Genomic DNA, 25,496 nt, shown 5'->3' on the forward strand with positions numbered 1-25,496 from the left:
AGGGTGGAAAGGAAGCAGTAGGTTTGCTAGTGAGCTGGGTGTCATCAACACAACAGTGGAAGCTAATGTAATATTTACGAAATAATTTGCCAAGGGGAAGGAGGTAAATAATTAAAAGGAGGGGCCCCAAGACAGAGCCCATCTGAAGTAACAGCTGTGGGTTGGTATGTGAAAGTTTTAAGCTGAAGAAACTGAGTGCGGACTGAGAGGTAGGATCTGAACTAATTTAGTGGAGGGTGGGTAATGCCAATCAAAGATAATCTATTGAGAAGAGTAGTGTGACAAATAGTGTCAAAGGCTGCACTCAGATCAAGAAGGATGGGAATAGTAATTAAACCAGAATCAGCTGCCATAAGGAGATCATTAGTAATTTTTATAAGTGCCGTTTCTGTACTGTGGTGGGGATGAAAACCAGACTGGAACTGTTCATACAGATTATTTTAAGATAAATAAGAATGAAGTTGAATAGCCATTATTTTTTCAAGAATTTTGAATATGAATGGTAAATTAGAAATAGGACGAAAATTGCTGAAATTATTCGGATTGGCACCAGGTTTTTTCAGTATTAGGGTTATTTATTGCAGCAGTTTTAAAAGATGAAGGAATAGTACCAGTAGTGAGAGAATAGTGGATTATAGCAGCGATAAGGGTGACCAGAGAAGGGGAGGAAGGCTCTGACTAGAACTGTAGGGAGGGGGTCCAGTTGACAGGTGGATGGCTTAGACTTAAACACAAGATCTGAGATTTCTGAGAAAGTAGGAAGCTGAAAAGAGGAGAATAAGTAAGTTGGTGGGTGAAATTCAAATGAAGTACTGGAGGAATCCGTATAGAGAGACTGATGAATCTTCTGGATTTTTTCTTTAAAAAAAAGGACATAAGGGGACTGCAAAATTCAGTTGAGTAAAGGTGAGAAGGTAAAGAATCCGGGGGTTGTGTGATATTGTTAAGTAGTTAAAATAATGAGAGTATAATAGTTAGATTTAGTTTGGGCAATACAGTCCTTTACAATATATGGTATTTGTACATCTCTTTGTGAACAAAGAGTCCAGTTTTTTTATATAACCGTTCAAGTTGCTGGCCTTTGGCTTTCAAAAGCTGAAGTGCAGTCGTGAACCAGGGAGCATTAAAGAAGAAAGAAACACATCTAGTTTTTAATGGAGCGACAGAGTTAAGAATACCATTAAGTCCAGTGTTATACTATGAGACCAGTTCTTCAGGAGTGGATAAATTATAAATGTCCATAAGGGAATCAATACTAGAGGAAAAAAGAGTCTAAGTTAATATTACGGAAAGACATGAGATGGGAAAGCTTAGTGCTGGAAAGTGTAAGTTTAACATTGCATGAAATAAGAAAATGATCAGTTATAGGGAGTTCATCCGCATCCATTTATTGTTTACACAAATAGAGCAAATCTTGCTGCAGATTGATAAGGCCTCCCTGTCATCAATGTATTTCACTTTTAAATATAGGTCAATTTGTGCACTTAACTAATTATTTATTACACTTAATTTTTAAATGCAGCCCAATTTGGGCACTTAATTAATTGAATATTTAGTACACTTAATATATAGTTTGTAGTATACCTAAAACCTATCAAAACAAATATTAGCAATTACAAGATTTCTCTCCAGCCATTTCCTTAACCAATTTTTACTGATGTAGGTATGCAGGTGACCTGAGCCTTTTCTGTTAGCAGCAGTCACAAAGCAAGAACTTTGACTGAACTGAGAACTAAATAAGATGTCCACTTTGTGTAGTGCTATATGTGTACGTATGCCTATGTTGGGGTTTTAACATATGAGAATTCTGTTTCTGACATGTACTGTATATCTCTGAATACTGAATTAAGAAAGTTGTTTTCAGTTATCTCGGTTCTCTTTGTTTACATGATGGCCTTTGGAATTTGTCACATGATCTCTTTTATGTTGCTGATAACATCCCCATAGCAACAATATAAATATGGTGGCAACACCACTGCACATTATCCTTCAGTGGATACAACCAGCCTCAAGAATTTTTACCGTTCTTTAGCTTAATTTTCAATTAGGCCCTTGCAGTAGAACAGTGCTCTGGTTTTTGAATTTCGATTTGCCTTCATCTCCTGACTGTAATCTTGTCCGTTGATTCTGGTGCTATTACTATTTTTGATCTCTTAGTTTTTACCCTTTGCCTTACCTGACCAACAATGTTTTCAGTTTCTGAGTCATCTACTGGTCTTTTGACATTCATAAAAATTCTCAGAATCTCTTCGGGATTTATTTATATGCTGCTCATTAATGTTTATATATATTAACATAACCTCTATTTAACAGTACTTATTGTATAATATGCTTCCATCTGTGATCCAACCCATTATATCCTAACTACAGGGTCACGGGGGGTCTGCTGGAGCCAATTCCAGCCAACACAGGGCACAAGGCAGGAAACAAACCCCAGGCAGGACGTACACAGCAGGGCGCACACAAACCCACCCACAGTGGGACAACTTAGAATCGCCAATGCACCTGACCTGCATGTCTTAGGACTTTGGGAGGAAACCATATTTACCCAGAAGAAACCCATGCAGATACGGGGAGAACATGCAAACTCTACACAGGGAGGACCTGGGAAGCGAACCTGGGTCACCTAACTGCGAGCCAGGAGTGCTACGACTGTGTCACCGTGTCGCCCTTATTGTATAATAGTTGAAGTTAATTTGATATCAGTTATAACAAGTTTTTAGCTACAAATGTATGCAGCTAATGTTCAAGGTAAATATACAATTCACTAGCAAAACACCCGCGCTTCGCAGCTGGCGAAGTACTGCCTTAAAATTTTTTATTAAGAAGAAAATTAAACCTTTTTAAATTGAGGGAAAATATACCAATAATTATTTCTTAAGAATCTCTTTGTATACCACATTGTGAGTTCGGCCCTCCGGTTGTAATATGACCAAGCTGTTCGCTGACCTTACTCTTGAGCATGCAACGTACGGTTGGCCATGTGAACAGTAATCTTGTTTCAAATCTCACAGATTGGATTTCTGCTGTCGTAATCGGTTTGAGTTTCATGGTTTGTTTCAGTTACGACAGTATTTGTAGGACTTGTGTTGAAGTGACATTCGGCATCTGTCAAGCGTTGTAAGTATACAACCGGTTTCATCAATAACTTTACATCCAGCTTTTGAGAGTTTAAACATTCATAAACATCAAATTGTCCACTACTGAAGTCATCACCTGTCAATCTAAGATGTTTAAGAGGCACTGGCGGTTGTCAAAAGGCGTAAAATATTTGGCCATTTCGGTACACTTGAAAGTGACAACTGAACAATTCACCGGCAGCCATCAACTCACATGCAGATGCATAGGTGAAGGGCTTAAGTATTTCACTCTTCTAGTGCTCGTGTGTAGAATAATTATCTCCTGTACCGTCATCAGTCCACACCTTGAACCTGTTCCAGTCATTCAATACATAAGACACAATGTTCCTCCGGATATCAAGAGTGAGCCTGATATGGCTGTACAATATGTAACAAAGAGAATGGAAAAGGTAGGTGCCATCTCCGGGCATGGAAACCACTCGGTAAGTAACAGTTCTTTGATCGATGGTGATCACCTCGATAGACATGTTAATGGGGGTGCGGTTGGAATGATAAAGGAAATGGGTACCTGAACAATGTAAAGTAAGTCTAAAATACCTAAACAATAACTGTAATCGTAATAAATGAACAATAAAACAGCGGAGAAGCCGTGGATTAAATAAAAAGACTGTAGTTATCAGCAGGGAGATGTGAATCCCGTGGCGAAGCAAGGAATGGAATGTAGAGACTGGAGCGACAGACGGCCTTATATAGGCAGGCAGCCAACAACGTGGGAGGCGTTGGGATGGGGGACCCAACGGCGCCTCACACGGTGACCGAGCTGCAAGCTATGGACGTATATATGTACGCAAGTAGGATTCAGTTAGCGTTGGGAACCCGCGTATGAAATTTCTTGAAGATGGGCCCATAAGTAACAAAGACCGTTGAAAAGTTCAATTCTACCTACACGGGAAGTTGGAGAATTAGTGACGTTGGAAAGTTCAATATGGCGGCTGACAGTGGCGTCATACCATAGAAATAAGTACGTACATCGGTTTTTGTTAGCGCAGGGAAGCCACCTACCAAATTTCGTGAACATGGGGCCATAAATTAGAAAGTTCAACATGGCGGACGTTGTCGACCGTTATGACCGTTACGTGTAGAATTTCGAAATGAAACCTGCTTAACTTTTGTAAGTAAGCTGTAAGGAATGAGCCTGCCAAATTTCAGCCTTCTACCTACACGGGAAGTAGGAGAATTAGTGATGAGTGAGTGAGTGAGTGAGTCAGTCAGTCAGTCAGTGAGGGCTTTGCCTTTTATTAGTATAGATTACTGTCATGGAGTTGGAGTCCCAAAGTACATCAATTTCAGTAAGTTCCAAAAGATCTTAAAGAGCCCACTAGAGGGGGATATCACTGTCAAGCCCTGGCCACTAATAATGACAAGCACTGATTCTTCACAAAAAGTATTCCAGTCACTGTAAAGCTTCATGTCGCACAAAGACAAAGTGGAATTGCCTGAAACACAAGGTAGTTTGAGCAAATAAAGTACCAATGAAGAATCCAAAGACGTAATTAGAAGAGAAGGTCAAATAATCCTGTAAATCACAAAAAGTACAATAAAGTACAAACAAACTCGCCACTTCCAGATATTTTCAAGATGAACTTCAAGGAAATGTGGAACACCCTTTGGATTTTTAGGGCAGAGGGCAGTTCCTTGCAGCTATTGGCAGGTGGCCCCAACACATGGAACATTACACAGGCAACTTATAGATTAGGCCAAAAACAGAGAATAATGCACGTAATCATCAAAAGCAACATTAAGATAAATAAATGGCACAAAATAAAAACAAAAATGAAAAAAAAACTAGACTTTGAGCCCTGGGAGGAAGGAAGGAACTATGTCTGAAGCATGACATTTACTTTTGATTATTATTTAGCTTATACTACAGCACATATAATGAAGCATATTCTAACATTTTTCCACATGCTACAGGTTATAGCAAAATGAAACTAACACATTTCAAGAGACATACTAAAATCGGTGATAATCTTTCATTCCAATTGTGATTATTGGTACTGTGTGTTTACGCTGTGAATTTTTGCTTATAGGGAAATCCTAAACTGAAGAATCATATTTAAACTTCATCAAGTTAAAATAACTGTAGTAAGCATTCAGTAAGTCTGAATTATCACACATTTAATTTCTTTGTTTATCCAAAGCTGTAAATGTGTAAATACTTAGAAATACAGTATACACATTTCCTAGCAAGTTGCATATTTAAGTCAAGGCTTTTGTATGTTTCTAGCGGATGGTTTCCAGATTTTTGTAATTGTAGACAATGTAGCTGGGTCTACACCAGATGGCTGGCTGGCAAATTGCGTTCTTCTATCACAAGGGAAAACTAGCATGAAATCTGGCATACTTAAACCTTTCAACAATCCATCTGACACTTTGGTATTCTAGTTTTAGATCTTCTTGTTTAGCCACGTGCCAATAATTCACTATAAAACATTTTCAGTTGTGTAAAATTCTGTTTTTTTTTTATATTATACTTCAGATACATTTTATAATATGGAATTCTTATAAAAGCTTATTAGTCTAATTACAGTATGCCACATTTACTTTGACAATTATTAAACGTTTAATTCTTTTAAACTCCCCCAAAAATGACCATTTTTTAATGTTTTGATGTCTCTTGTACTATTGCTTATTCCTTTTATAATAGAACATTGTCTTTTGTTACTTTGGTAAAAGATAAATGTAATTCACATTCTAATTTCATGTAAAGGGAACAAGGCACATATAGATAGCACAGTTCAAAAAAAAAAAAAACACACTTAAGACTGTAATGAAAAATGTGAAATTTTTGGCGACAGAAGAACAGAAACCTTGAATACCCTGACAGTGAACGTGCACATTTGACCTAGCATTTGCAGGTTATTTTTTTTTATGTTACACATCAGGTATCATTGTGTTGCACTCAAGATTTCATTTTGTGATACCAATTATGATAGGTATAGAAATTGCAGAGAAAATAAGCAAAATTTCCAAAGAAAAGGATCAGGATAAAAAAGTAAAAATAAGTATTGTGTTATTGAAAATCAAAATCAAGTTATAAATTGTAAATGTGCTTAGTTTTCTTCCCAGGTTTTATTTTTTGTCAGAGGCAACATAGTGGGGTAATGACTATCACTGCTACCTCAAGGACTAAGCAGTCTGTGTTCATATCCTGAACCCTTGCCTGTGTGGGATTTGCATGTTCTCTCTGTGTGTTTTAGTGTTGACTAGTGATTTTAAATCGACCTTCTGTGAGTGTTGAGTATGTGCCCGACTGGATGGTCATACAGTAGATTTGTGTTCTAATCCAGGGTTTGTTCCAGTCTTGCTGTCAGCACTAGCAGGATATGCTCTGGTCCCCAACAACTCTGAATTGTGTCATTATGTATTAGAGATTTTTTTTTACCCTAATAAGCCTTATTTAATACCAAGTATTATCAAAGATTGATAAAAAAAACATATATAGTAATTACTGTATTAGAGGGAGACTGTTTGAAAATTATCGATAACAATAAAAAAATAATAGATTTCCAAGTAATGTCAGTCTTCTGTGCTGAAAACTATGTACTTGATATAACATCCGTAAATTAACAGTCATTTTCTAATTGCAAAACTTGTGCATGTTACAGTGTACAGTATATTAACAGTTTTAAAGCACTTCACAATATATTTTTGCCAAATTGTTGTTGACCTAGCTCTTACTTTGAAAATAAGGAAAACGATCTTCCATTGTTTGAAGAGCTCAGATGGTCCATCATTAAAGTCAAAAAAGTCAAAGTCAAAGTGAACTTTATTGTCATCTCAACCATATACAAGTATACAGATAGACGAAATTGCGAAGCTCAGGGTCCACAGTGTAACAACATGATGTGCAAATAGTAAATTAAAAATAGAATAAAAATTTTAAAATTTATAATTAAAACACAAACAAACAAGACAAGACATTGTGCAAAGATAGGACAAACAAGTAGCAGCAATATTGATGTGTAAGATATGTAATATAATAAGTAAATAAATAATAAATAATAGATATAGATAATACAGAAATTATCAGTGTATGATAATAGTTGTTTAAGACGTGTGTAAACAATGACAGGTCAGAATGTTTCATAAATCCTTAGAGGTCAGTATGAGATTTTCAGTTCTTTGCAGGATAGTGGTTTTCATGTATAAAAGTTCTGTTTTGTAGAGGAGGTTGAGGCCGTGTGGAAGGTCCCAGGGGGCAGCCTGGTGTTAAGGAGTCTAACAGCTTGGGGTAAAACTCTCCTGCAGCCTCAGATTTGGCTTTGATGCTGCAATATCTTCTCTTGGATGGCAGAAGTGTGAAAAGTCCATGTGAGGGGTGTAAGGGGTCCTGCACAATGCTGCAGGCCTTGCGGACACAGCGTTTGTAAAATATGTCTTGTAGTGAAGGGAGAGGCACCCCAATAATGTTCTCTGCTGTCTTCACTATCCTTTGCAGGCGCTTGCGGTCGGATATGTTGCAGTTGCCATACCAGACAGTGATGCAGCTGGTCAGGACACTCTCTATGATGCCTCTGTAGAACATGGTGAGGATGGAAGGGGAAGGCGTGCTTGATTCAGCCGCCTCAGGAAGTGTAGTCTCTGCTGGGCTTTCTTGATTAGTGATGAGGTGTTATGTGTCCACGTAAGTTCCTCAGTTAAGTGCACACCGAGGAACTTGGTACTCCTAACAATCTCCACATCTAAACCGTTGATGCTGAGCGGGATGTGGGCAGGACGTGATTTTCTGAAGTCCACGATTATCTCTTTTGTTTTGTCGACATTGAGAGATAGATTGTTGTCTTCACACCATGCGGACAGCCATTTCACCTCATCTCTGTATGCTCTTTCATCATCTCTGCTTATCAGTCCCAGCACCGTCGTATCATCCGCAAACTTGATGATGTGATTGGTGTTGTGCGTGGCTGTGCAGTCGTGAGTCAGCAGGGTGAAGAGCAGTGGACTAAGCACACAGCCCTGCGGTGCTCCAGTGCTCAGTGTGATGATGCTGGAAGTGTTGTAGCCCATCCGAACTGACTGGGGCCTCTCTGTCAAGAAGTCCAGGATCCAATTGCAGAGGGTGGTGTTTAGGCCCAACCTGCTCAGTTTTACAACCAGCTTTGGAGGGATGATTGTGTTGAAGGCAGAGCTAAAGTCTATGAATAGCATCCTGACATATGTGTCTTTTTTATCCAGATGTGTCAGGGAGATGTGAAGGGCAGAGCATATGGCATCCTCAGTTGACCTGTTTGAGCGGTATGCAAACTGAAGAGGGTCAAGGGAGGCAGGGAGATTAGTCTTTATGTGTGACATGACTAACCTTTCGAAGCACTTCATTATGATTGGTGTGAGTGCAACTGGTCGGTAGTCATTCAGGCATGTCACTGATGACTTCTTTGGCACTGGTATGATGGTGGTCGACTTGAAGCATGTTGGGACTGACGACTGGCTCAGAGATGTGTTGAAGATGTCTGTGAGGACACCAGCCAGTTGACTTGCACATTCTTTGAGCACAAGACCAGGTATGTTTAAGTGACATATCATCAGGCATGTGAAAGTGAAAGATGATGCTAGTTTGCATAAATGCACAGAATGCTACACAGACCATATCTGAAGAGCATCAAGAAAACTGACCGATTACATCAAATTTAGTTTTTGATTTCTCTCTATGAATACAAAGATTATCTTAAAATACAGTAAAGCAGGAGCATAAATGAGCATGTGTGAAAGGATTAAACATTTCAAAAAGCCAAATTACTGCTGAAGTTTTCACATCCTAGCAAGGCTCTACAGATGTATTGATCAACATGGAGTTCTGTGAATTATGCACCCTTTGCCAGTATTGTTCTTTTTTTTACTGTGCAATTTTCTCCTGTGACACATACTAATTACCTGCTGTTATGTAACTATTTTGAAAATTTTTTGAAAATTCTTTGCGGCTTTTAACATTTTCACTTTCCTTTTTTTGATGACTCTTGTACATCTCCTTCCTCCTGTCTCATATTACATATTTACTTTTTAGTGGCTGTTATTCAAATTTCCAGACCCATTTTAACTCCAGGTTCTCATACATTTTTATCGTTAACATTTACTACAGACGTCCAGATGATTACTCAAAGATACTGTACATGCTCAAATTAGTCTTCTGCCTTTTTGTTTTTTTTACTTCCATTGTTACATACCTTACGTGTGTCCATATGTGAACGAATGCAAGTATATGAGTCCATTTGCTTCTACCTTGTGTCCTTTGTTACTTGGATAAGCTCTGGCCTCCTGTAAACTTGTGTGGCATTAAATTATTTTATAAAGTATTAATATGGCTTAGGAAGTACATTTCATAGTATAAATCAGGGAATTAATGTGCATTTTTTCAAATATGACATGATCTCACATTGTATAGGAGCACAACCATGACATGGGAGCACCTGAGCAGCAAATAATTTGCATTAGAGTAGTGGTTACCCTTCTCTCATTCAGCAGCACTGTCAATATTACTTCTCTGGGTTTATTCCTGCATCTCAAAATCTCTGTTTGACAGTTCAGAATCCAAGTTATAATAACTTCTTTTACAAAGTATTTCTTTTGAGGGCAGCAGTGGCTGATACAGTTGTGCTTGAAAGTTTGTGAACCCTTTAGAATTTTCTATATTTCTGCATAAATATGACCTAAAACATCATCAGATTTTCACTCAAGTCCTAAAAATAGATAAAGAGAAACCAGTTAAACAAATGAGACAAAAATATTATACTTGGTCATTTATTTATTGAGGAAAATGATTGAATAATAAATATTTGTGAGTGGCAAAAGTATGTGAACCTCTAGGATTAGCAGTTAGTTTGAAGGTGAAATTCGAGTCGGGTGTTTTCAATCAATGGGATGACAATCAGGTGTGAGTGGGCACCCTGTGTTATTTAAAGAACAAGGATCTATCAAAGTCTGCTCTTCACAACACGTTTGTGGAAGTGTATCATGGCACGAATAAAGGAGATTTCTGAGGACCTCACAAAAAGAGTTGTTGATGCTCATCAGGCTGGAAAAGGTTACCAAACCATCTCTAAAGAGTTTGGACTCCACCAATCCACAGTCAGACAGATTGTGTACAAATGCAGGAAATTCAAGACCATTGTTACCCTCCCCAGGAGTGGTCGACCAACAAAGATCAGTCCAAGAGCAAGGCGTGTAATAGTGGCGAGGTCACAAAGGACCTCAGGGTAACTTCTAAGCAACTGAAGGCCTCTCTCACATTTGCTAATGTTCATGAGTCCACCATCAGGAGAGCACTGAACAACAATGGTGTGCATGGCGGGGTTGCAAGGAGAAAGCCACTGCTCTCCAAAAAAACATTGCTGCTCGTCTGCAGTTTGCTAAAGATCACGTGGACAAACCTGAAGGCTATTGGAAGAATGTTTTGTAGATGGATGAGACCAAAATAGAACTTTTTGGTTTAAATGAAAAGCATTATGTTTGGAGAAAGGAAAACACTGCATTCCAGCATAAGAACCTTATCCCATCTGTGAAACATGGTGGTGGTAGTATCATGGTTTGGGCCTGTTTTGCTGCATCTGGGCCAGGACGGCTTGCCTTCATTGATGGAACAATGAATTCTGAATTATATCAGAGAATTCTAAAGGAAAATGTCAGGACATCTGTCCATGAACTGAATCACAAGAGGAGGTGGGTCATGCAGCAAGAGAACGACCTTAAGCACACAAGTCATTCTACCAAAAATAAGAATAAAGTTAATGTTTTGGAATGGCCAAGTCAAAGTCCTGACCTTAATCCAATCGAAATTTTGTGGAAGGACCTGAAGCGAGCAGTTAATGTGAGGAAACCCACCAGCATCCCATAGTTGAAGCTGTTCTGTACGAAGGAATGGGCTAAAATTCCTCCAAGTCGGTGTGCAGGAATGATCAAAAGTTACCGGAAACGTTTAGTTGCAGTTATTGCTGCAAAGGGGGGTCACACCAGATACTGAAAGCAAAGGTTCACATACTTTTGCCACTTACAAATATGTAATATTCGATCATTTTCCTTAATAAATAAATGACCAAGTATAATATTTTTGTCTTATTTGTTTAACTGGTTTCTCTTTGTCTACTTTTAGGACTTGAGTAAAAATCTAATGATGTTTTAGGTCATATTTATGCAGAAATATAGAAAATTTTAAAGGGTTCACAAACTTTCAAGCACAACTGTATTTGAAGTGGTACTATAAAGAAAAAAGTAGGTTTCAAATATTGAGACAATTGGTTTACTGTATCTCTGCCTTTGCCACGTCATGTATTAACATCAAGTACTCTCTCTAGCTAACATTTGTCGACACGTAGTTAACAATGGTTGCAACCTTTTTCCCATTGATGCTAATCACATACCTGAATGTGCTAAGCTAGACCCTAAAGTTTGTAACAAAATTTGTTGCTATACATTTTGTTTAAAAATGCAAGTTTAGAGCAGATTTAAACTGTTGTTTTGAAGGATACCATTGTGAAAATTGTTGGATGAAATGCTTGTACTTTTGCGCCAGCCTTACATTTTTTGAAATCCTTGATTAATCAAAATAATAATCAATCAATAAATTAATTGGCAAAGTACTTGTTAGTGGCAGCCCTAATCTTGATCCTACTGGGAGAGCAGTACAGTTTGTCATGGGGCGCTTAACCTTCTATGTATTTCATGTACTGTCTGCTCTGCAAAGCAATAAAAATGACCAACATCCTTCAGTCAAGAACGTTGCGCCAAAAGACTCATTAGCTGAAAGAGTGGCTGGCGTTGAAGTGGAATGTGGGTTATTTTTTAAAATGTTATCTTTGATGAACATCAAATCATTACCCCAAGTCTAGTTGAATTCTGCTTCTTGTGATTTCTAATATGGTGTGTGCTTGAGTTTAATAAAATAATAAAAAGAGAAGATAATATCATTTTAGTGTGTTTTAACCCTCTTTTTGAACTACTATTGCAGGTTATTTTTCAAAATTGACCTCTCTTTTAAAGAAGCGAGTGCTTACGGTTTTTGTTCTTGATAGCTCACTTCATCATGTGTAAATGGGCCAATGCCAACTAATCAGAGGTAACTTAAAGCTCATAAACATTCATGACAGCATATGGATATTGTTACAAAAAAATCTTACCTGAGGAAATTCTTATACATCCTTTCACATATTTATGAGCTTGATATTTTGGCTTCAGTGGACCACACATTATCACTGTGCTCTCATCCAAGTTACTGCTAAACAGATGTATATACTGTAGCAAACTGAGCTAAACTGCATTTTCTACCGCGGTTTTCTGGCTCGTCTTTGACAAGAGTGACACAGTTCAGAAACCAGAGAGAAATAAAGTAGTGCAGTTTTTGAGGACATTTAAGTTTTTGCATTAGAGTTAAACTCCTTTTCAGTATCAGCATTTTGAAATGTTTTGGAAGAAAGCCTTCATGGTAGTCTGCTTGTCTTGGAAGAAATGTTTAGTGATGTGACAGCTATTTAAAAATATTGTAAAACTGTTTCTCATTTTTATTTCCCAACATTTTACTGTTTAAGAATGAAAGGAGGTTATAGGCTGCTGAAAAGTTATCTGATTAGACTTAGGATACCCTCCTGAGTTTTATTGTCAGTATAATATAATTTTTTTTCCTTAATTGCTGTTGGACTTGCATCATTGTTCTATTTTTTTTATGATGGATCTTTCAAGTATCTTTACACATTTTGAACTGACACTCCCTTCATTTAAAAATTTGGGTAAAAGATTTGGAGACCCTTGTGGCAGCCTTTCCCACTCTAACACCAAGGTGACAAAATGCTAATGAACATGGCATCTTTAATGAACAACACACGGGGATAGAACAATGCACTAAATGAAAACACAAAACAGCCACCCTTTATTCTCATTGGACTTGCTTCTCGATCTTGTTATTGTATGATGGTGTGTCTTCCCTGCTTGCTTTCGGCAATATTGTAAAAAGTGCACTAGTTTCTACCTCCTATTTCCCCATAAACAGTATGTGTCTTTATGCATGTCTTTTTTCCTCCTACCACTTAAGCCTTCATCCCAGCTCACCTTCTGATTATAGCATCAGTCTGTTTCTGGCTTCTTTTGCTATGGGAATGGTGCCCCTATTCTTTTGTTGCCAATAAACAGCCTGGTCATCAAGGCCAGTGCCTTAAACTAATGTCACAGTACACGTCTTCAATTTGAAGGGGATATCAAACTTTACAACTGGAGTTGCTGATCTTATTACTGGAGTATGTCAGTGCATGTGACTAGAAGTCACAGGGCATAACAAATGACATGACTCTGTGCCAGATTTTCAGCTCAGTTTCACATTTCCAAAATATTGTTAGCTTGTCGCTCTTTTTTTTTTTTTGACGGCCAGTTAAATGCTGCAGGATGTAGCCAGTGACTCTGTGAAGGGTTTACAGGTGCAGCTGGTACAGCCACAGTCTCAAACATTTTCTATTTTTCCAGTTTGCTGTGCCACGTGAAACATAGATGATTCTGTTTGCAAAATGTAGGACATACACTTTCCTTATTCCTTATTGCTGCATTTATATGCATTTTACTTTTGTGTGAGCACTTATTGGTTGTCATATATAATGCACACAGAGCACATCATTAAGACTGATAGCATGTGACCTTCTCTTGACTTGTGTGACATACCCAGTGACACAGTCCCACCAGTCTGTCACACAGGCCAAGTTGCAGAATAGTGTGAATGAGTCGCTGCGTATGTTTCACTACTCAACTACCGGTTACGAGAACACATGGTTATTGCCTCTGACAAACTGAGGTTATGTAAATGAAGTCTGGAAAAGTCATATAATGCGATATGGCCTTTTAGCTACCCATTCTCATCCCCAACTGTCACATATCTTCACACTTCACAACAATGTGTCATCCAATGGATAAATGGAAAGGAATTGGCCAGTTGTCAATGGGCTCACTCTGGAATGGGTAGCCTGGCCATAGCCAGTGGCCATAAAGCTGCTGTCTGTCAGCCAGAAGGTCCTGCAGGCTTTTGCCATTCCTCCCTGGTCTCTCTGCCTCCATCTCATTTTGACCTTTCTGTGGTAACCAACACACACACAGGACATGCTGCTCCAAAACAATTCCTACATTCAACAGAAGCAGTCAGGCTGGATTTGTCCTGGCAGCTCCGTTCTCTTTCCTGTAAACATTCTGTGGAATTTCTCCTGTCCTATACCTTACTTTTGGTGTCCTTGTCAGCCATGCACCCACTCACCAGCAACATACACACACACATATTTTGAATTTGTACAATTTCTGACCTTATGTTTCTCTTTTCTTAGTATACAGTAATACATTAAAAACAATTAGAACTTCTATTGTTTTAAGAAAACAAGCACACAAAACGTATTGTTATTGATATGTTTGGTTAGACATTAGTTTGTGCAAGGAAATGGATAGAGATGCTACTGTAAAAGGAAAAAAGCCTTTGAGCAGAGTGCTATATAAAATGGAAGTTTATTTACAGTATTTGCCACAGAAGGATGAGGGAGTGAACTAGTTGCATTGAATGGTGAAGAGGACTGGTTGTTCAGCAGGCAGTTGCTTGTTTTTTCTGCTTTGGTACTGAGTGCCTAAGCACAAGGTTAAAGAACGAGCCTACAACAGTTCAGCTTGTGGCAGTGGCATAATGCTTGGACCTTTTATTTCTTAGGTAGGATGCCTCATGTTTGAATTCCAGATATTATTCTTATATTTTCATGTGGTTCTGTGGGAAGCATCAATTTGCTCTAAGGCAGGCTAAAAGACGGATTAGGAGGGGGATACCAAACATTGTTTTCATTATGTATCCAACAACCATACAATACCCACAACTCTTCCACTTGTTCTTTGAGAGAAAAAGCCTCATTTTGATATTTAAACAAATAAAGCATTTTCTATTTATTTTCCCAAGTAATATGTGCACTACCAACAGAAAGCCCCCTATTTCTCTGTCGACAGAAAATCTCATCATCAGACTATGCTTTATACCAGGACTTTCTTGTGTATATTACTGCTGGTGTTGATATAGCGCTGTACATCTTTGGATGTTGTACAGAAGAGCTAGTAGTAACAGACACCTTCTTGTATGTGATTCTCTTTTATGTTACTAGAAATGTAAACTAGTCTTCCTGTGTAGTGTTTCATGATTAGGCTCAACTTCAAAGAGCACAAGCGGAAATATTTTTCAAATTTAGGTTTGGCTTCATCCAAACTTACTGAAGTTAAGACTGAAGCATACTTCTAGACTAACAACAGTGGCATTAAGACATTGTCAGTTGACACTATTATCAAAGCAGATACATTGTGCACATACAGTGTTTCCAGAAAGTATTCACATCGCATCACTTTTTCCACATTTTGTTATTTTAGAGCCTTATTTCAAAATGAATTAAATTCATTCATTTTTTCCTCAGAATTCTACACACAACGCCCTATAATGACAATGTAAAAAAAGTTTACTTGAGATTTTTGCAAATTTGTTAAAAATAAAAAAATTAAGAAAGCACATATACATAAGTATTCACAGCCTTTGCCATGAAGCTCCAAATTGAGCTCAGGTGCATCCTGTTTCTCCTGATCATCCTTGAGATGTTTCTGCAGCTTAATTGGAGTCCACCTGTGGTAAATTCAGTTGATTGGACATGATTTGGAAAGGCACACACTGTCTATAGAAGGTCCCACAGTTGACAGTTCATGTCAGAGCACAAACCAAGCATGAAGTCAAAGGAATTGTCTGTAGACCTCCGAGACAGGATTGTCTCAAGGCACAAATCTGGGGAAGGTTACAGAAACATTTCTGCTGCTTTGAAGGTCCCAAAGAGCACAGTGGCCTCCATCATCTATAAGTGGAAGAAGTTCGAAACCACCAGGACTCTTCGTAGAGCTGGACAGCCATCTAAACTGAGCAATCGGGGGAGAAGGGCCTTAGTCAGGGAGGTGACCAAGAACCCGATGGTCACTCTGTCAGAGCTCCAGAGGTCCTCTGTGGAGAGAGGAGAACCTTCCAGAAGGACAACCATGTATGCAGCAATCCATCAATCAGGCCTGTATGGTAGAGTGGTCAGATGGAAGCCACTCCTTAGTAAAAGGCACATGGCAGCCCACCTGGAGTTTTCCAAAAGGCACCTGAAGGACTCTCAGACCATGAGAAACAAAATTTTCTGGTCGGATGAGACAAAGATTGAACTCTTTGGTGTGAATGCCAGGCGTCGCGTTTGGAGGAAACCAGACACCAGTCATTACCGGGCCAATACCATCCCTACAGTGAAGCATGGTGGTGGCAACATCATGCTGTAGGGATGTTTTTCAGCGGCAGGAACTGGGAGACTAGTCAGGATAAAGGGAAAGATGACTGCAGCAATGTACAGAGACATCCTGGATGAAAACCTGCTCCAGAGCGCTCTTGACCTCAGACTGGGGCAACGGTTCATCTTTCAGCAGGACAACGACCCAAAGCACACAGCCAAGATATCAAAGGAGTGGCTATTCAAAAAGACGTGAGGCTGGAATTGCTGCCAAAGGTGCATCGACAAAGTATTGAGCAAAGGCTGTGTTTACTTGTGTACATGTGATTTCTCAGTTTTTTTATTTTTAATAAATTTGCAAAAACCTCAAGTAAACTTTTTTCACATTGTCATTATGGGGTGTTGTGTGTAGAATTCTGAGGAAAAAACAGAATTTAATCCATTTTGGAATAAGGCTGTAACATAACAAAATGTGGAAAAAGTGATGCGCTGTGAATACTTTCCGGATGCACTGTATATTATGCAGTATTTGCGTTTTTTTGTATTAGTTTTATTTAAAAGAAAGTAACAATCCATACAATCAAATCAAGCTAACCAAAACCAAAATTCAACCCCCATCCAAAAGAAAGAGATGAAAGCCAGTCTTTAAAAGCAGCAAGGAAGAAAGAGTATCCTTTTCCCAGATACAGAAGCTTATTCTAAGATGTTAATTGATTAGATCCTGCCATATTAAAAAAAAAAGGTTTTGAACAGATCCTCTGAGTGAGAATTAGATTTTTTCCAATTTCAAATAGTGTAGAACATTATCCACTGACTTAAAAGTGGTGTGGTGGGATTCTTCCATTTGAGCAATTAAGTCTACATGCTAGTAGTGAGGTAAAGGCAATTATGATTTGTTTGTCCTTCTCTACTTTGAGCCTATGTGGGATTCCACCAAATACAACTCTTAATGAGTTAGGAGTGATTGTGACACCAAGGCTGTCTGATATGAATTTAAAGATTTTTGTCCAAAATTATCTTAATTCGGTGCACTCCCAAAACATGTTGCCCAGTGAGGTTGGAGCTAGATTGTAACATTCACAGGTTGTTTTTTATTTTTCAATGGGTTTGCAGTGTTTACAGGAATGCATGATTGTTCTCTTCTTCTTGACAGTCTTTTATTTGATTTTAGTTAAAACTTTATTCTCATTGTCAGTGGGATATGCTTTGACTCTCTGCCTGCCTAATAAGGGCAGTCGTTATAGAAACTGTACTTAGTCACATTTATGTATGATGATGTTTGGCAATGTATCTTTTATTAATTTTGAGAGCTAAACTGTATTTTTCCGTTTTACTGATCCAGTTCACTTTCACAGAAACAATCCTTACAGCACTGGGCACTTGACAGGAATCAGCCATGACGGAGACTTTGGTCCATCACTGCACATAATTTACATTTTCAATAAGCTAATATTTACAGTTTACATTTCTTTTAGTACTAATATTAGAATATAAAGACTGCTTTGGTTTTATTCCTCATTTAATGCATATTGAGACTTTTTTTATCCCTCATTGTTGTCCGTCAGCCACACAAAGCAGTATTAAAACAGGAAATGTCATTTTAGTCATAAGCAGCGACTTCTCATCTTGATAGCTGCAGCCATATGAAACAAAATGCTGTATTGTTTAGAAGTTGAGAAAAAGGTCACTAGTACTTCAGGATGTTCTTCTTTTGGCAAGTTAAAAACAGGAACACTGGATTGATTTGATGTATGGACCAATGGACCAAGAAGAAAATGCAAATTTCTGTTTTTCATTTTCCTTTTGGGTGGTGTATCCTGCTGTAATTTATCTTCTTCACATAAATGTGTAAGCTAACTAATACATTTATAGCTGTCGTTTAATCATTGATTTTTGGGTCCACTTCTAAAATCTGAGATAAGGTAATCTTTACAGCTCACTGGAATTCATCCCTGACTCTAAATATCCTTCCTTCTATTCAGTTCTTATTAAACATTTAGTGCTATTTTAAGGTAATTCACTTGTTTAATACAATGGCATATAAAACTGGGAAAAAGCAGCTTTTCTCTGCAGTTATGCTTCTGCATATTATATGCACTTGACTTATCAGGACTCCTCCACCCACTACATGTTCTTTGTGCATTCTGTCAGTTATTGAGGTTTCACATTTTCAACTCCTTTAAGGTTTATTTTCATCATGGTGCATGTAGCCCAATCCAGGATTTTTTAATGTGGTGTTCAAGTCATGTGTTCATTTTTGCCTTATCTTTACTTCTTTAAGCATATGAACAATGTGCCCTCTGCTGCCTATTTTTTTCTTTCTTTCTTTCTGCTGGTTTCCATGGACATTTACCTTTAATTGCCTTTTGTTCAGATTCATTTCAAAAAGAGCAATCGGAATAATGTGCTTGAATTATCATGTCTTCTGTAGAGTGGAGACTTAAGATCATATGAAAGCAGTAGTCTTTCTTTACAATGACTCACAATTAGACATACTTAAAATTGTTACTAAAATAATTTTATTACTTCTTTTGTGCAGTTTGTAAGTTAGTCATTTTTTTCTTATTGCATACTGTTTTCAGCAGTAATTTCAGTGATATTTTAAATAACATTTACTGCATCTGTAATTTAAAATATTATGATAATGGAAATATCAACAGGCCCACACAAAACCACAGGGAGAATGTGCAGATACCACACAGACACTCAGGTGCTGGATTTGGAGCTTGTACACTGGGTCTGTGCTAATCAGTGTGTGCTACTGTGTCACCTAAACTAAGCATATATTAACTGGTTTTAAATGAATATCTTCATTTTTGTTAATTAACAGCATTCTCTCTTAGTGCTTTATGTTGACTGTTCAACTGTCTTAAAGCTTTCAATGTCATGTTGATGTGCATTTTAAAACTGTATTTTTGACCCCCAAACATACTTTCATTTCCCCTCCAGAGCCTGAAATCCCACCTTTGTTAAATTGTAATTTGAAGGCCTGATTAAGAAAATAGTCTTCAGATATTTGTTTATGTATCTGGACATTATTACAGTATTATGGTATGGGGTACCGGACCCCCTGATAAGGGCTGTTTTGTCCCTGTACAACCAGTGTCAGAGCTTGGTCCTCATTGCCGGCAGTAAGTCAAACCTGTTTCCAGTGAGAGTTGGACTCCGCCAGAGCTGCCCTTTGTCACCGAACTTCATAACTTTTATGGACATAATTTCTAGGCGCAGCCAGGGAGATGAGGGGGTCCGGTTTGATGGACTCAGGATTGGGTCACTGCTTTTTGCAGATGATGATGTCCTGTTTGCTTCATCAGGCCATGATCTTCAGCTCTCCCTGGATTGGTTCACAGCTGAGTGTGAAGTGGCTGGGATGGGAATCAGCACCTCCAAATCAAAGACCATGGTCCTCAGCCGGAAAAGGGTGGAGTGCCCTCTCAGGGTTGGGAGCGAGATCCTGCACCAATAGGAAGAGTTCAAGTATCTCGGGGTCTTGTTCATGAGTGAGGAAAAAATGTAGTGTGATATCGACAGGCGGATTGGTGCGGTGTCCACAGTGATGCGGGCTCTGCATCGGTCTGTTGTGGTGAAAAAGGAGCTGAGCCGTAAGGCAAAGCTCTCAATTTACCAGTCAATCTACGTTCCTACCCTCACCTATGGTCATGAGCTATGGGTAGTGACCGAAAGAACGAGATTGCAAATCAAGCAGCTGAAATGTTTCCTCCGCAGGGTGTCTGGGCTTTCCCTTAAAGATAGGGCGAGAAGCTCAGTGATCCAGGAGGAGCTCAGAGTAGAGCCACTGCTCCTCCACATCGAGATGAGTCAGATGAGGTGGCTCGGCATCTGATCAGGACGCCTCCCTGGTGAGGTGTTTCAGGCACGTCCAAATAGGAGGAGGCCCCGGGGAAGACCCAGGACACGCTGGAGGGACTATGTCTCCCGGCTGGCCTGGGAACGCCTCGAGATTCCCCCGGAAGAGCTAGAAGAAGTGGCCGGGGAGAAGGAAGTCTGGGCATCTCTGCTTAAGCTGCTGCCCCCGTGACCCGATCTCGGATAAGCGGAAGAGGATGGTTGGATGGACATTATTACAGTAAATAGAACCAAGATTTTTAAGAGTTCAGCATTTTGTCCAAAGTCTGGTCATTTTTTGTGAACGGTCTCCGGACAAAATTTTATCTCCTGTGCTACAGAATTTGAGACAGCTGCCCTTATAATAAGACTGTTTAAATTTAATAAAAGATTAAAAAAAATGCTAAAGTAGTTTTCTCCCTTAGACGTATATAAACGAAAAAACCTGGTGGTTTACAGTCCTGGTGGTTCCTGTATTGCCATATGGTTGCGAGACATGGATGCTATCCAGTGACCTGAGACAAACACTGGTCTTCTTTCGTACTGTGTCTCTTTGGAGAATCTTTGGGTACCACTGGTTTGGCTTTGTGTTGAATGAGTGGTTGCTCACGGAGTCCTGAATGAGGCACGTTACCTGCATTGTGAGGGAGCATCAGTTATGGCACAATAGCCACGTGGTGTGATTCCCCGAGGGTGATCCGGCTAGCAGGATCCTATTGTTGAAGACCCGAGTGGCTGGACCAGGCCAAGGGGACGCTTACATAACACCTGGCTGCGGCAGATAGATGGTCATTTTCGGAAGGTGGGACTGGACCACGTGTTTGCCTAGGGGGTTGTCAACCAGGATCCCGAGTCATGTAGTGGGTGTGGCAACGCACTGTACCAGTGCATGCTCCCTGACCTGACTTTGCATGCACCTCAGTTCTCACTACGAAAGGCGTGTGTGTGTGTGTGTGTGTGTGTGTGTGTGTGTATATATGTAGAGTAGTCTGCTCGGCTCACGCTCAACCAAAGCCACGGGAGCTGGTTTGAATTCTATGGAAGATAGATAGATAGGCAGATAGATACATTATTAATCCCCAAGGGGAAATTCACATACTTCATATTATGAGAATTATCTTATGCATTCCTTGTGCATTATATCCTTGTGCACCCCCTCTCGGGAACGAACCTCAGAGGCAAAGCCTCTTACATTGCGCCACGGTGGTTTGTTTGTTTGACTGTTTGACAGCATGGAGATCGGGGTAATTACATTCATGGCATTCATAGTCTGAATCACAATCTGATTGTATGGATGGTTACCTTCCAGGTAACGCTTGTGGTTGGTCTGCAAGTCGGCAAACATCCGCCACAGTGCTCTCTTTCAGTTGCGAGAAGCAGATCATAGAATGGTTGAATAGTTTTTTTACTGTCAAATAATGCAAAGAGTATGCGAGGGGATGCAGTGAGTGTGTACGCCTGATGAGCCCAGAATTAGGGCGAAACACGTGTCGCGTGCTCTTTGCATTATTTGACAGTAAAAAAACTATTCAACCATATATATATATTATGCTCTTGTGGTGGATTTCAAATTGCTAAAACACTGAAAGTATCCTTTAATAGGTGGATTTTAATGCCCATCAGTTCTTATTTATTAGCGTATAAGCTTCAGTGGCTATATTTATCAAGCTTCTCAGAATTACGCCTAGGAACTGCAGTAAACATCCGAACTGGATAATTATTTTTCCTATACCAGACTAGAACATGAGAAGTTATTATGAAGCATCTTACTATCACTGTAGCAAAGGAGTAAGAGACCATGTTTGAGAGTGAATGGTGTCACAATTTTACAGCATCCAAATCAATTACATTTTGTAGTTTTCTAAACCTAACACTAAGGCTTTACCACAAAGAAGATAAATTCCCAGGTTTGTAAGGTGTAACATGAATGTTCCGGGTATTCATGGAATGCAGAGATTAGCGTACATGAGTGACATTTTGTTATCAATCACCCATTCAGCCTCATTTAACTTCAGGGTAATATGCTAGCTACTACATTATAGTTTGCATCCATGACCACCTGTATGGTGATACAATGATATCGCTTGTGATTCATGTATGTGTACTCATCCATACTACAGGCAATGATCATTATGTTCATTCTCATTTACATGAATGCAACTTGCTTTAACATTACCTCACACTGAGTTCTGAGGAAAAGTATAAATCTGCATATTACCTTAAGCATTCAAAATTTGGTGCATAAATCGAGAAATGGTTATTTGTGACATACCCAAATCATTTGTATTGCAAAGCTGCATTTTCCATGTGACCAAAAAAAGTAACGTTACCAACACTGGCTGACAGTGCATGCCTTCTCAGTGCAGATGGATTGACAACATAACATATAAGGTTTTTACAGGTTGATCTCTGCTTCAATGCCATCTGGCAAATCCTAACAAGGTAGGATAGTTCACAACATCTACTAAACCCTAATGAAGTTAGGAGTAGTTTACTAAATTAGAAAAATTGCCAAGATGTTTTTACTCCTGCTGCTAAGAGTAGGACCAAACTTACATCACTCTGAGATGTTTGAGCCAGTTAGTACCATTTTTCTACTCCGAGGCACTTCATAAATACAAGTACAGGTCTCCAAAAAAAGCTGTGGCATGCTATAGTCATTTAGGAAAGGAAAGCCTAAAAGTCAGATATATAGATTGGAGTTAAGAATCCTCTCCTAAATCAAGGCTGGGGAGGCTGAAGAAGACCCCAACACACCCTTGACAGATATACTCCAAACCTTTCTCTTTAAGACTTTATTATTCGTTTAAATATATGCATGTTTAGATTATGCCTGCTATGTTTTAAATGTCTGCAGTGACATAAAAATCATTGTATTAGTTGACTAAATATATTTAATTTGAGTAAATCAAAGATTAACTAATTGTGCACCAGTACATATGTCCTAATTAAAGGATTGTTCTGAAATTGGAGAGCAAATCAGATTAGACAGTCCTTCTGTGATAAATAAATCGCACTGAAATAAGTAGTAAAAACTATAAATGTCAAATTACTGATTGAATCAATATAATGAAATCTTCATCAACAAATAGAATCTCTGAAAGCTTGACTTCTTTGATTCAGTTAAGTAGTCCAGTGACAGGAAAGTCGTGATTTAGTGATCAATTACCTCTGTTTGTTTTGAAAATATTCTCTGAATACTAATAACTTACTGAAAGTTTGTAATTTATATTGATTATTAGGAGACGCAACTGTTAACAGAACATTTATGGTTTGAAGAGATGATATCTACACAGCTGGTATTACCTGTAGAATTGGATTGAAGCCTTTTGACTAAATGTTTTGTAATTGTATAAGTACTTTAAAGTGCCTCTCTAAAATTCTTTTTGTTTTTTTTGTTTAAAGTCTTCACTTGGCTGCAGCAAAGGGCCAGACAGATTGCCTAGGCATATTCCTTTCTCATGGAGTGGATGTGACAATACTGGATGCATCAGGTATGATTTTTGTTGAAATGTTACTAATGTTTATATATTAATTCTTTTGCATGTTTGTTTAATAGATTTGCTTATGTCATTGCCTGTCTGTGTTCTCGTTATGTCTCTTAAGCCTTATTAACACATCTTATAAATGGTTGAGTATTCTATACATATGTTTCTTAACGTGCAACCAAAAGACATAAAGCTTTCAACAAATTTTGTAGAGTATTATATTCATAGTCCACGCTGCTTTGCAGACAAACAACTACCATTGGGTAGGATCATATTAAAAGCTCACCTCACTTCTTTGTATTGGTTGTCTATATCATTTGATATAGACTTGTTTTTTTATCCTTAGTTGTTATCTGTATATTTAGCATGGCGGATAAGTGAGTAGCCATGCCACCTTGTGGAGTGAGTGTCCTGGGTTTGAAACCTGTTTCTAGTTGTTGTTCATGTGGATTTCTCCCCCTGTCTATTTGGGTTTTCCTCTGGGTCCATTGTTTCCTCTTGCGGCGCCCAAAGACATACAGATTAACGTAACTAGTGATTCCAAATAATCTTAGTGTGAATGAGTGGGTCCAGGCTGTTTCTTCCTTTTCACCACACTTGGTTAAAGTGTGGACTCTGAATTTTAATAAGAAGGTTTGTGAATATTATGTGACTTGTATATATTAAATGCAGGAAATGTTCTTGGTTATTTCAAATCCCACCTTGGTCACTGTCTGTGTGCAGTTTTTGTGTTTCCCTCCTATCTATTTGGTGGCTTTTATCTAAGTACTCCACATTTCCTCCCACATGTCGAACATGTGGATGTTGACTGTAAATCCATTTTGAGTATATGTGCGAGTGAGGAAGAGTGGATCCTGTTTTGTACATGATGCTGCCTGGATAGGCTCTTGCTCCAATTTCCTACAACCATGAATTTAACTGTAGTTCAAGGAAAATGGGAGGATATGTTAAATGTAATTCCGTTCATTACTAATAATATGTGATTATTTACAGCAATGTTTAGTAGCATTGTCTTTAAAGGCAAGGTAACAACCAATTTCAAAAGCATTTTATGCATCGAAACAATCTTATTTTATTTGATTTTAATTGACTTTAATTGATTTTATGCTAATATTTGCTATTGTCCATTATTTATATTATTTGATTCCTAAAATTATTCTGCTATTTTCGCTTCCCCATTAACAATGATATCAAAAACTTATGCATAAACCTAAAGAATTACACACACATCCACTACCATATTTATATACTCCCTTTAAAAATTTTGGGAAAAAAAATTATTTAAAAGTTTCATATTTCATATCACCTTGACACATGTCAGTACCTGGTACTGGAGTTAATTTCCTTGATTTATACTGTACATAACAATATAGGTACAGGGGGGTGGTAGGAAGAGAGGTTTATGGTAGTCCTGGAGCAATACTAAAGAAAAGTGGCAAAGGTAAAAATTACGCTCTTTTATTTTTTCATTTCACATTTCTGTAAGAAGTTCGAAAACTCATATCACATAAGTGGTAAACAATTTATCTTTGAATGACACTAAAGCCAAAATAATCTCTAGTAACTCACCAGTCTGCCAGGTAGCTTACAGTGCTTACTAACTTAAAATAATGACACAATTCTATGAAACCGAAGGATGTTATCGCCACCAATGATTCAAGTCTGTTGTATCTTCGCTAATTTATTTGAAGAATGCAACATATTCATCCAGGTAATGTACGGTGTCAATTTTTAAGTGAGACAGCCGCTACAGAGAACTTCTTTAGTGTGCCAGGAGCAAAGGTGTAGAGTAT

The 25,496-nt window shown here is 38.5% G+C and overlaps 1 protein-coding gene across 7 annotated transcripts in view; it reads left to right on the forward strand.

Moving 5' to 3' along the window:
- Positions 1-25,496, forward strand: part of rai14 (retinoic acid induced 14) — a 191,062-nt gene that overhangs the window by 98,405 nt on the left and 67,161 nt on the right. For all 7 annotated transcript variants that reach the window (XM_039759644.1, XM_039759647.1, XM_039759650.1 and 4 more), the window contains one exon: positions 23,621-23,709. In XM_039759644.1, the coding sequence (XP_039615578.1) occupies positions 23,621-23,709 (89 nt within the window). The remainder of the gene's footprint in view (positions 1-23,620; positions 23,710-25,496) is intronic.

The sequence above is a fragment of the Polypterus senegalus genome, chromosome 7 (assembly GCF_016835505.1).
Source record: "Polypterus senegalus isolate Bchr_013 chromosome 7, ASM1683550v1, whole genome shotgun sequence".
Taxonomy (NCBI): domain Eukaryota; kingdom Metazoa; phylum Chordata; class Cladistia; order Polypteriformes; family Polypteridae; genus Polypterus; species Polypterus senegalus.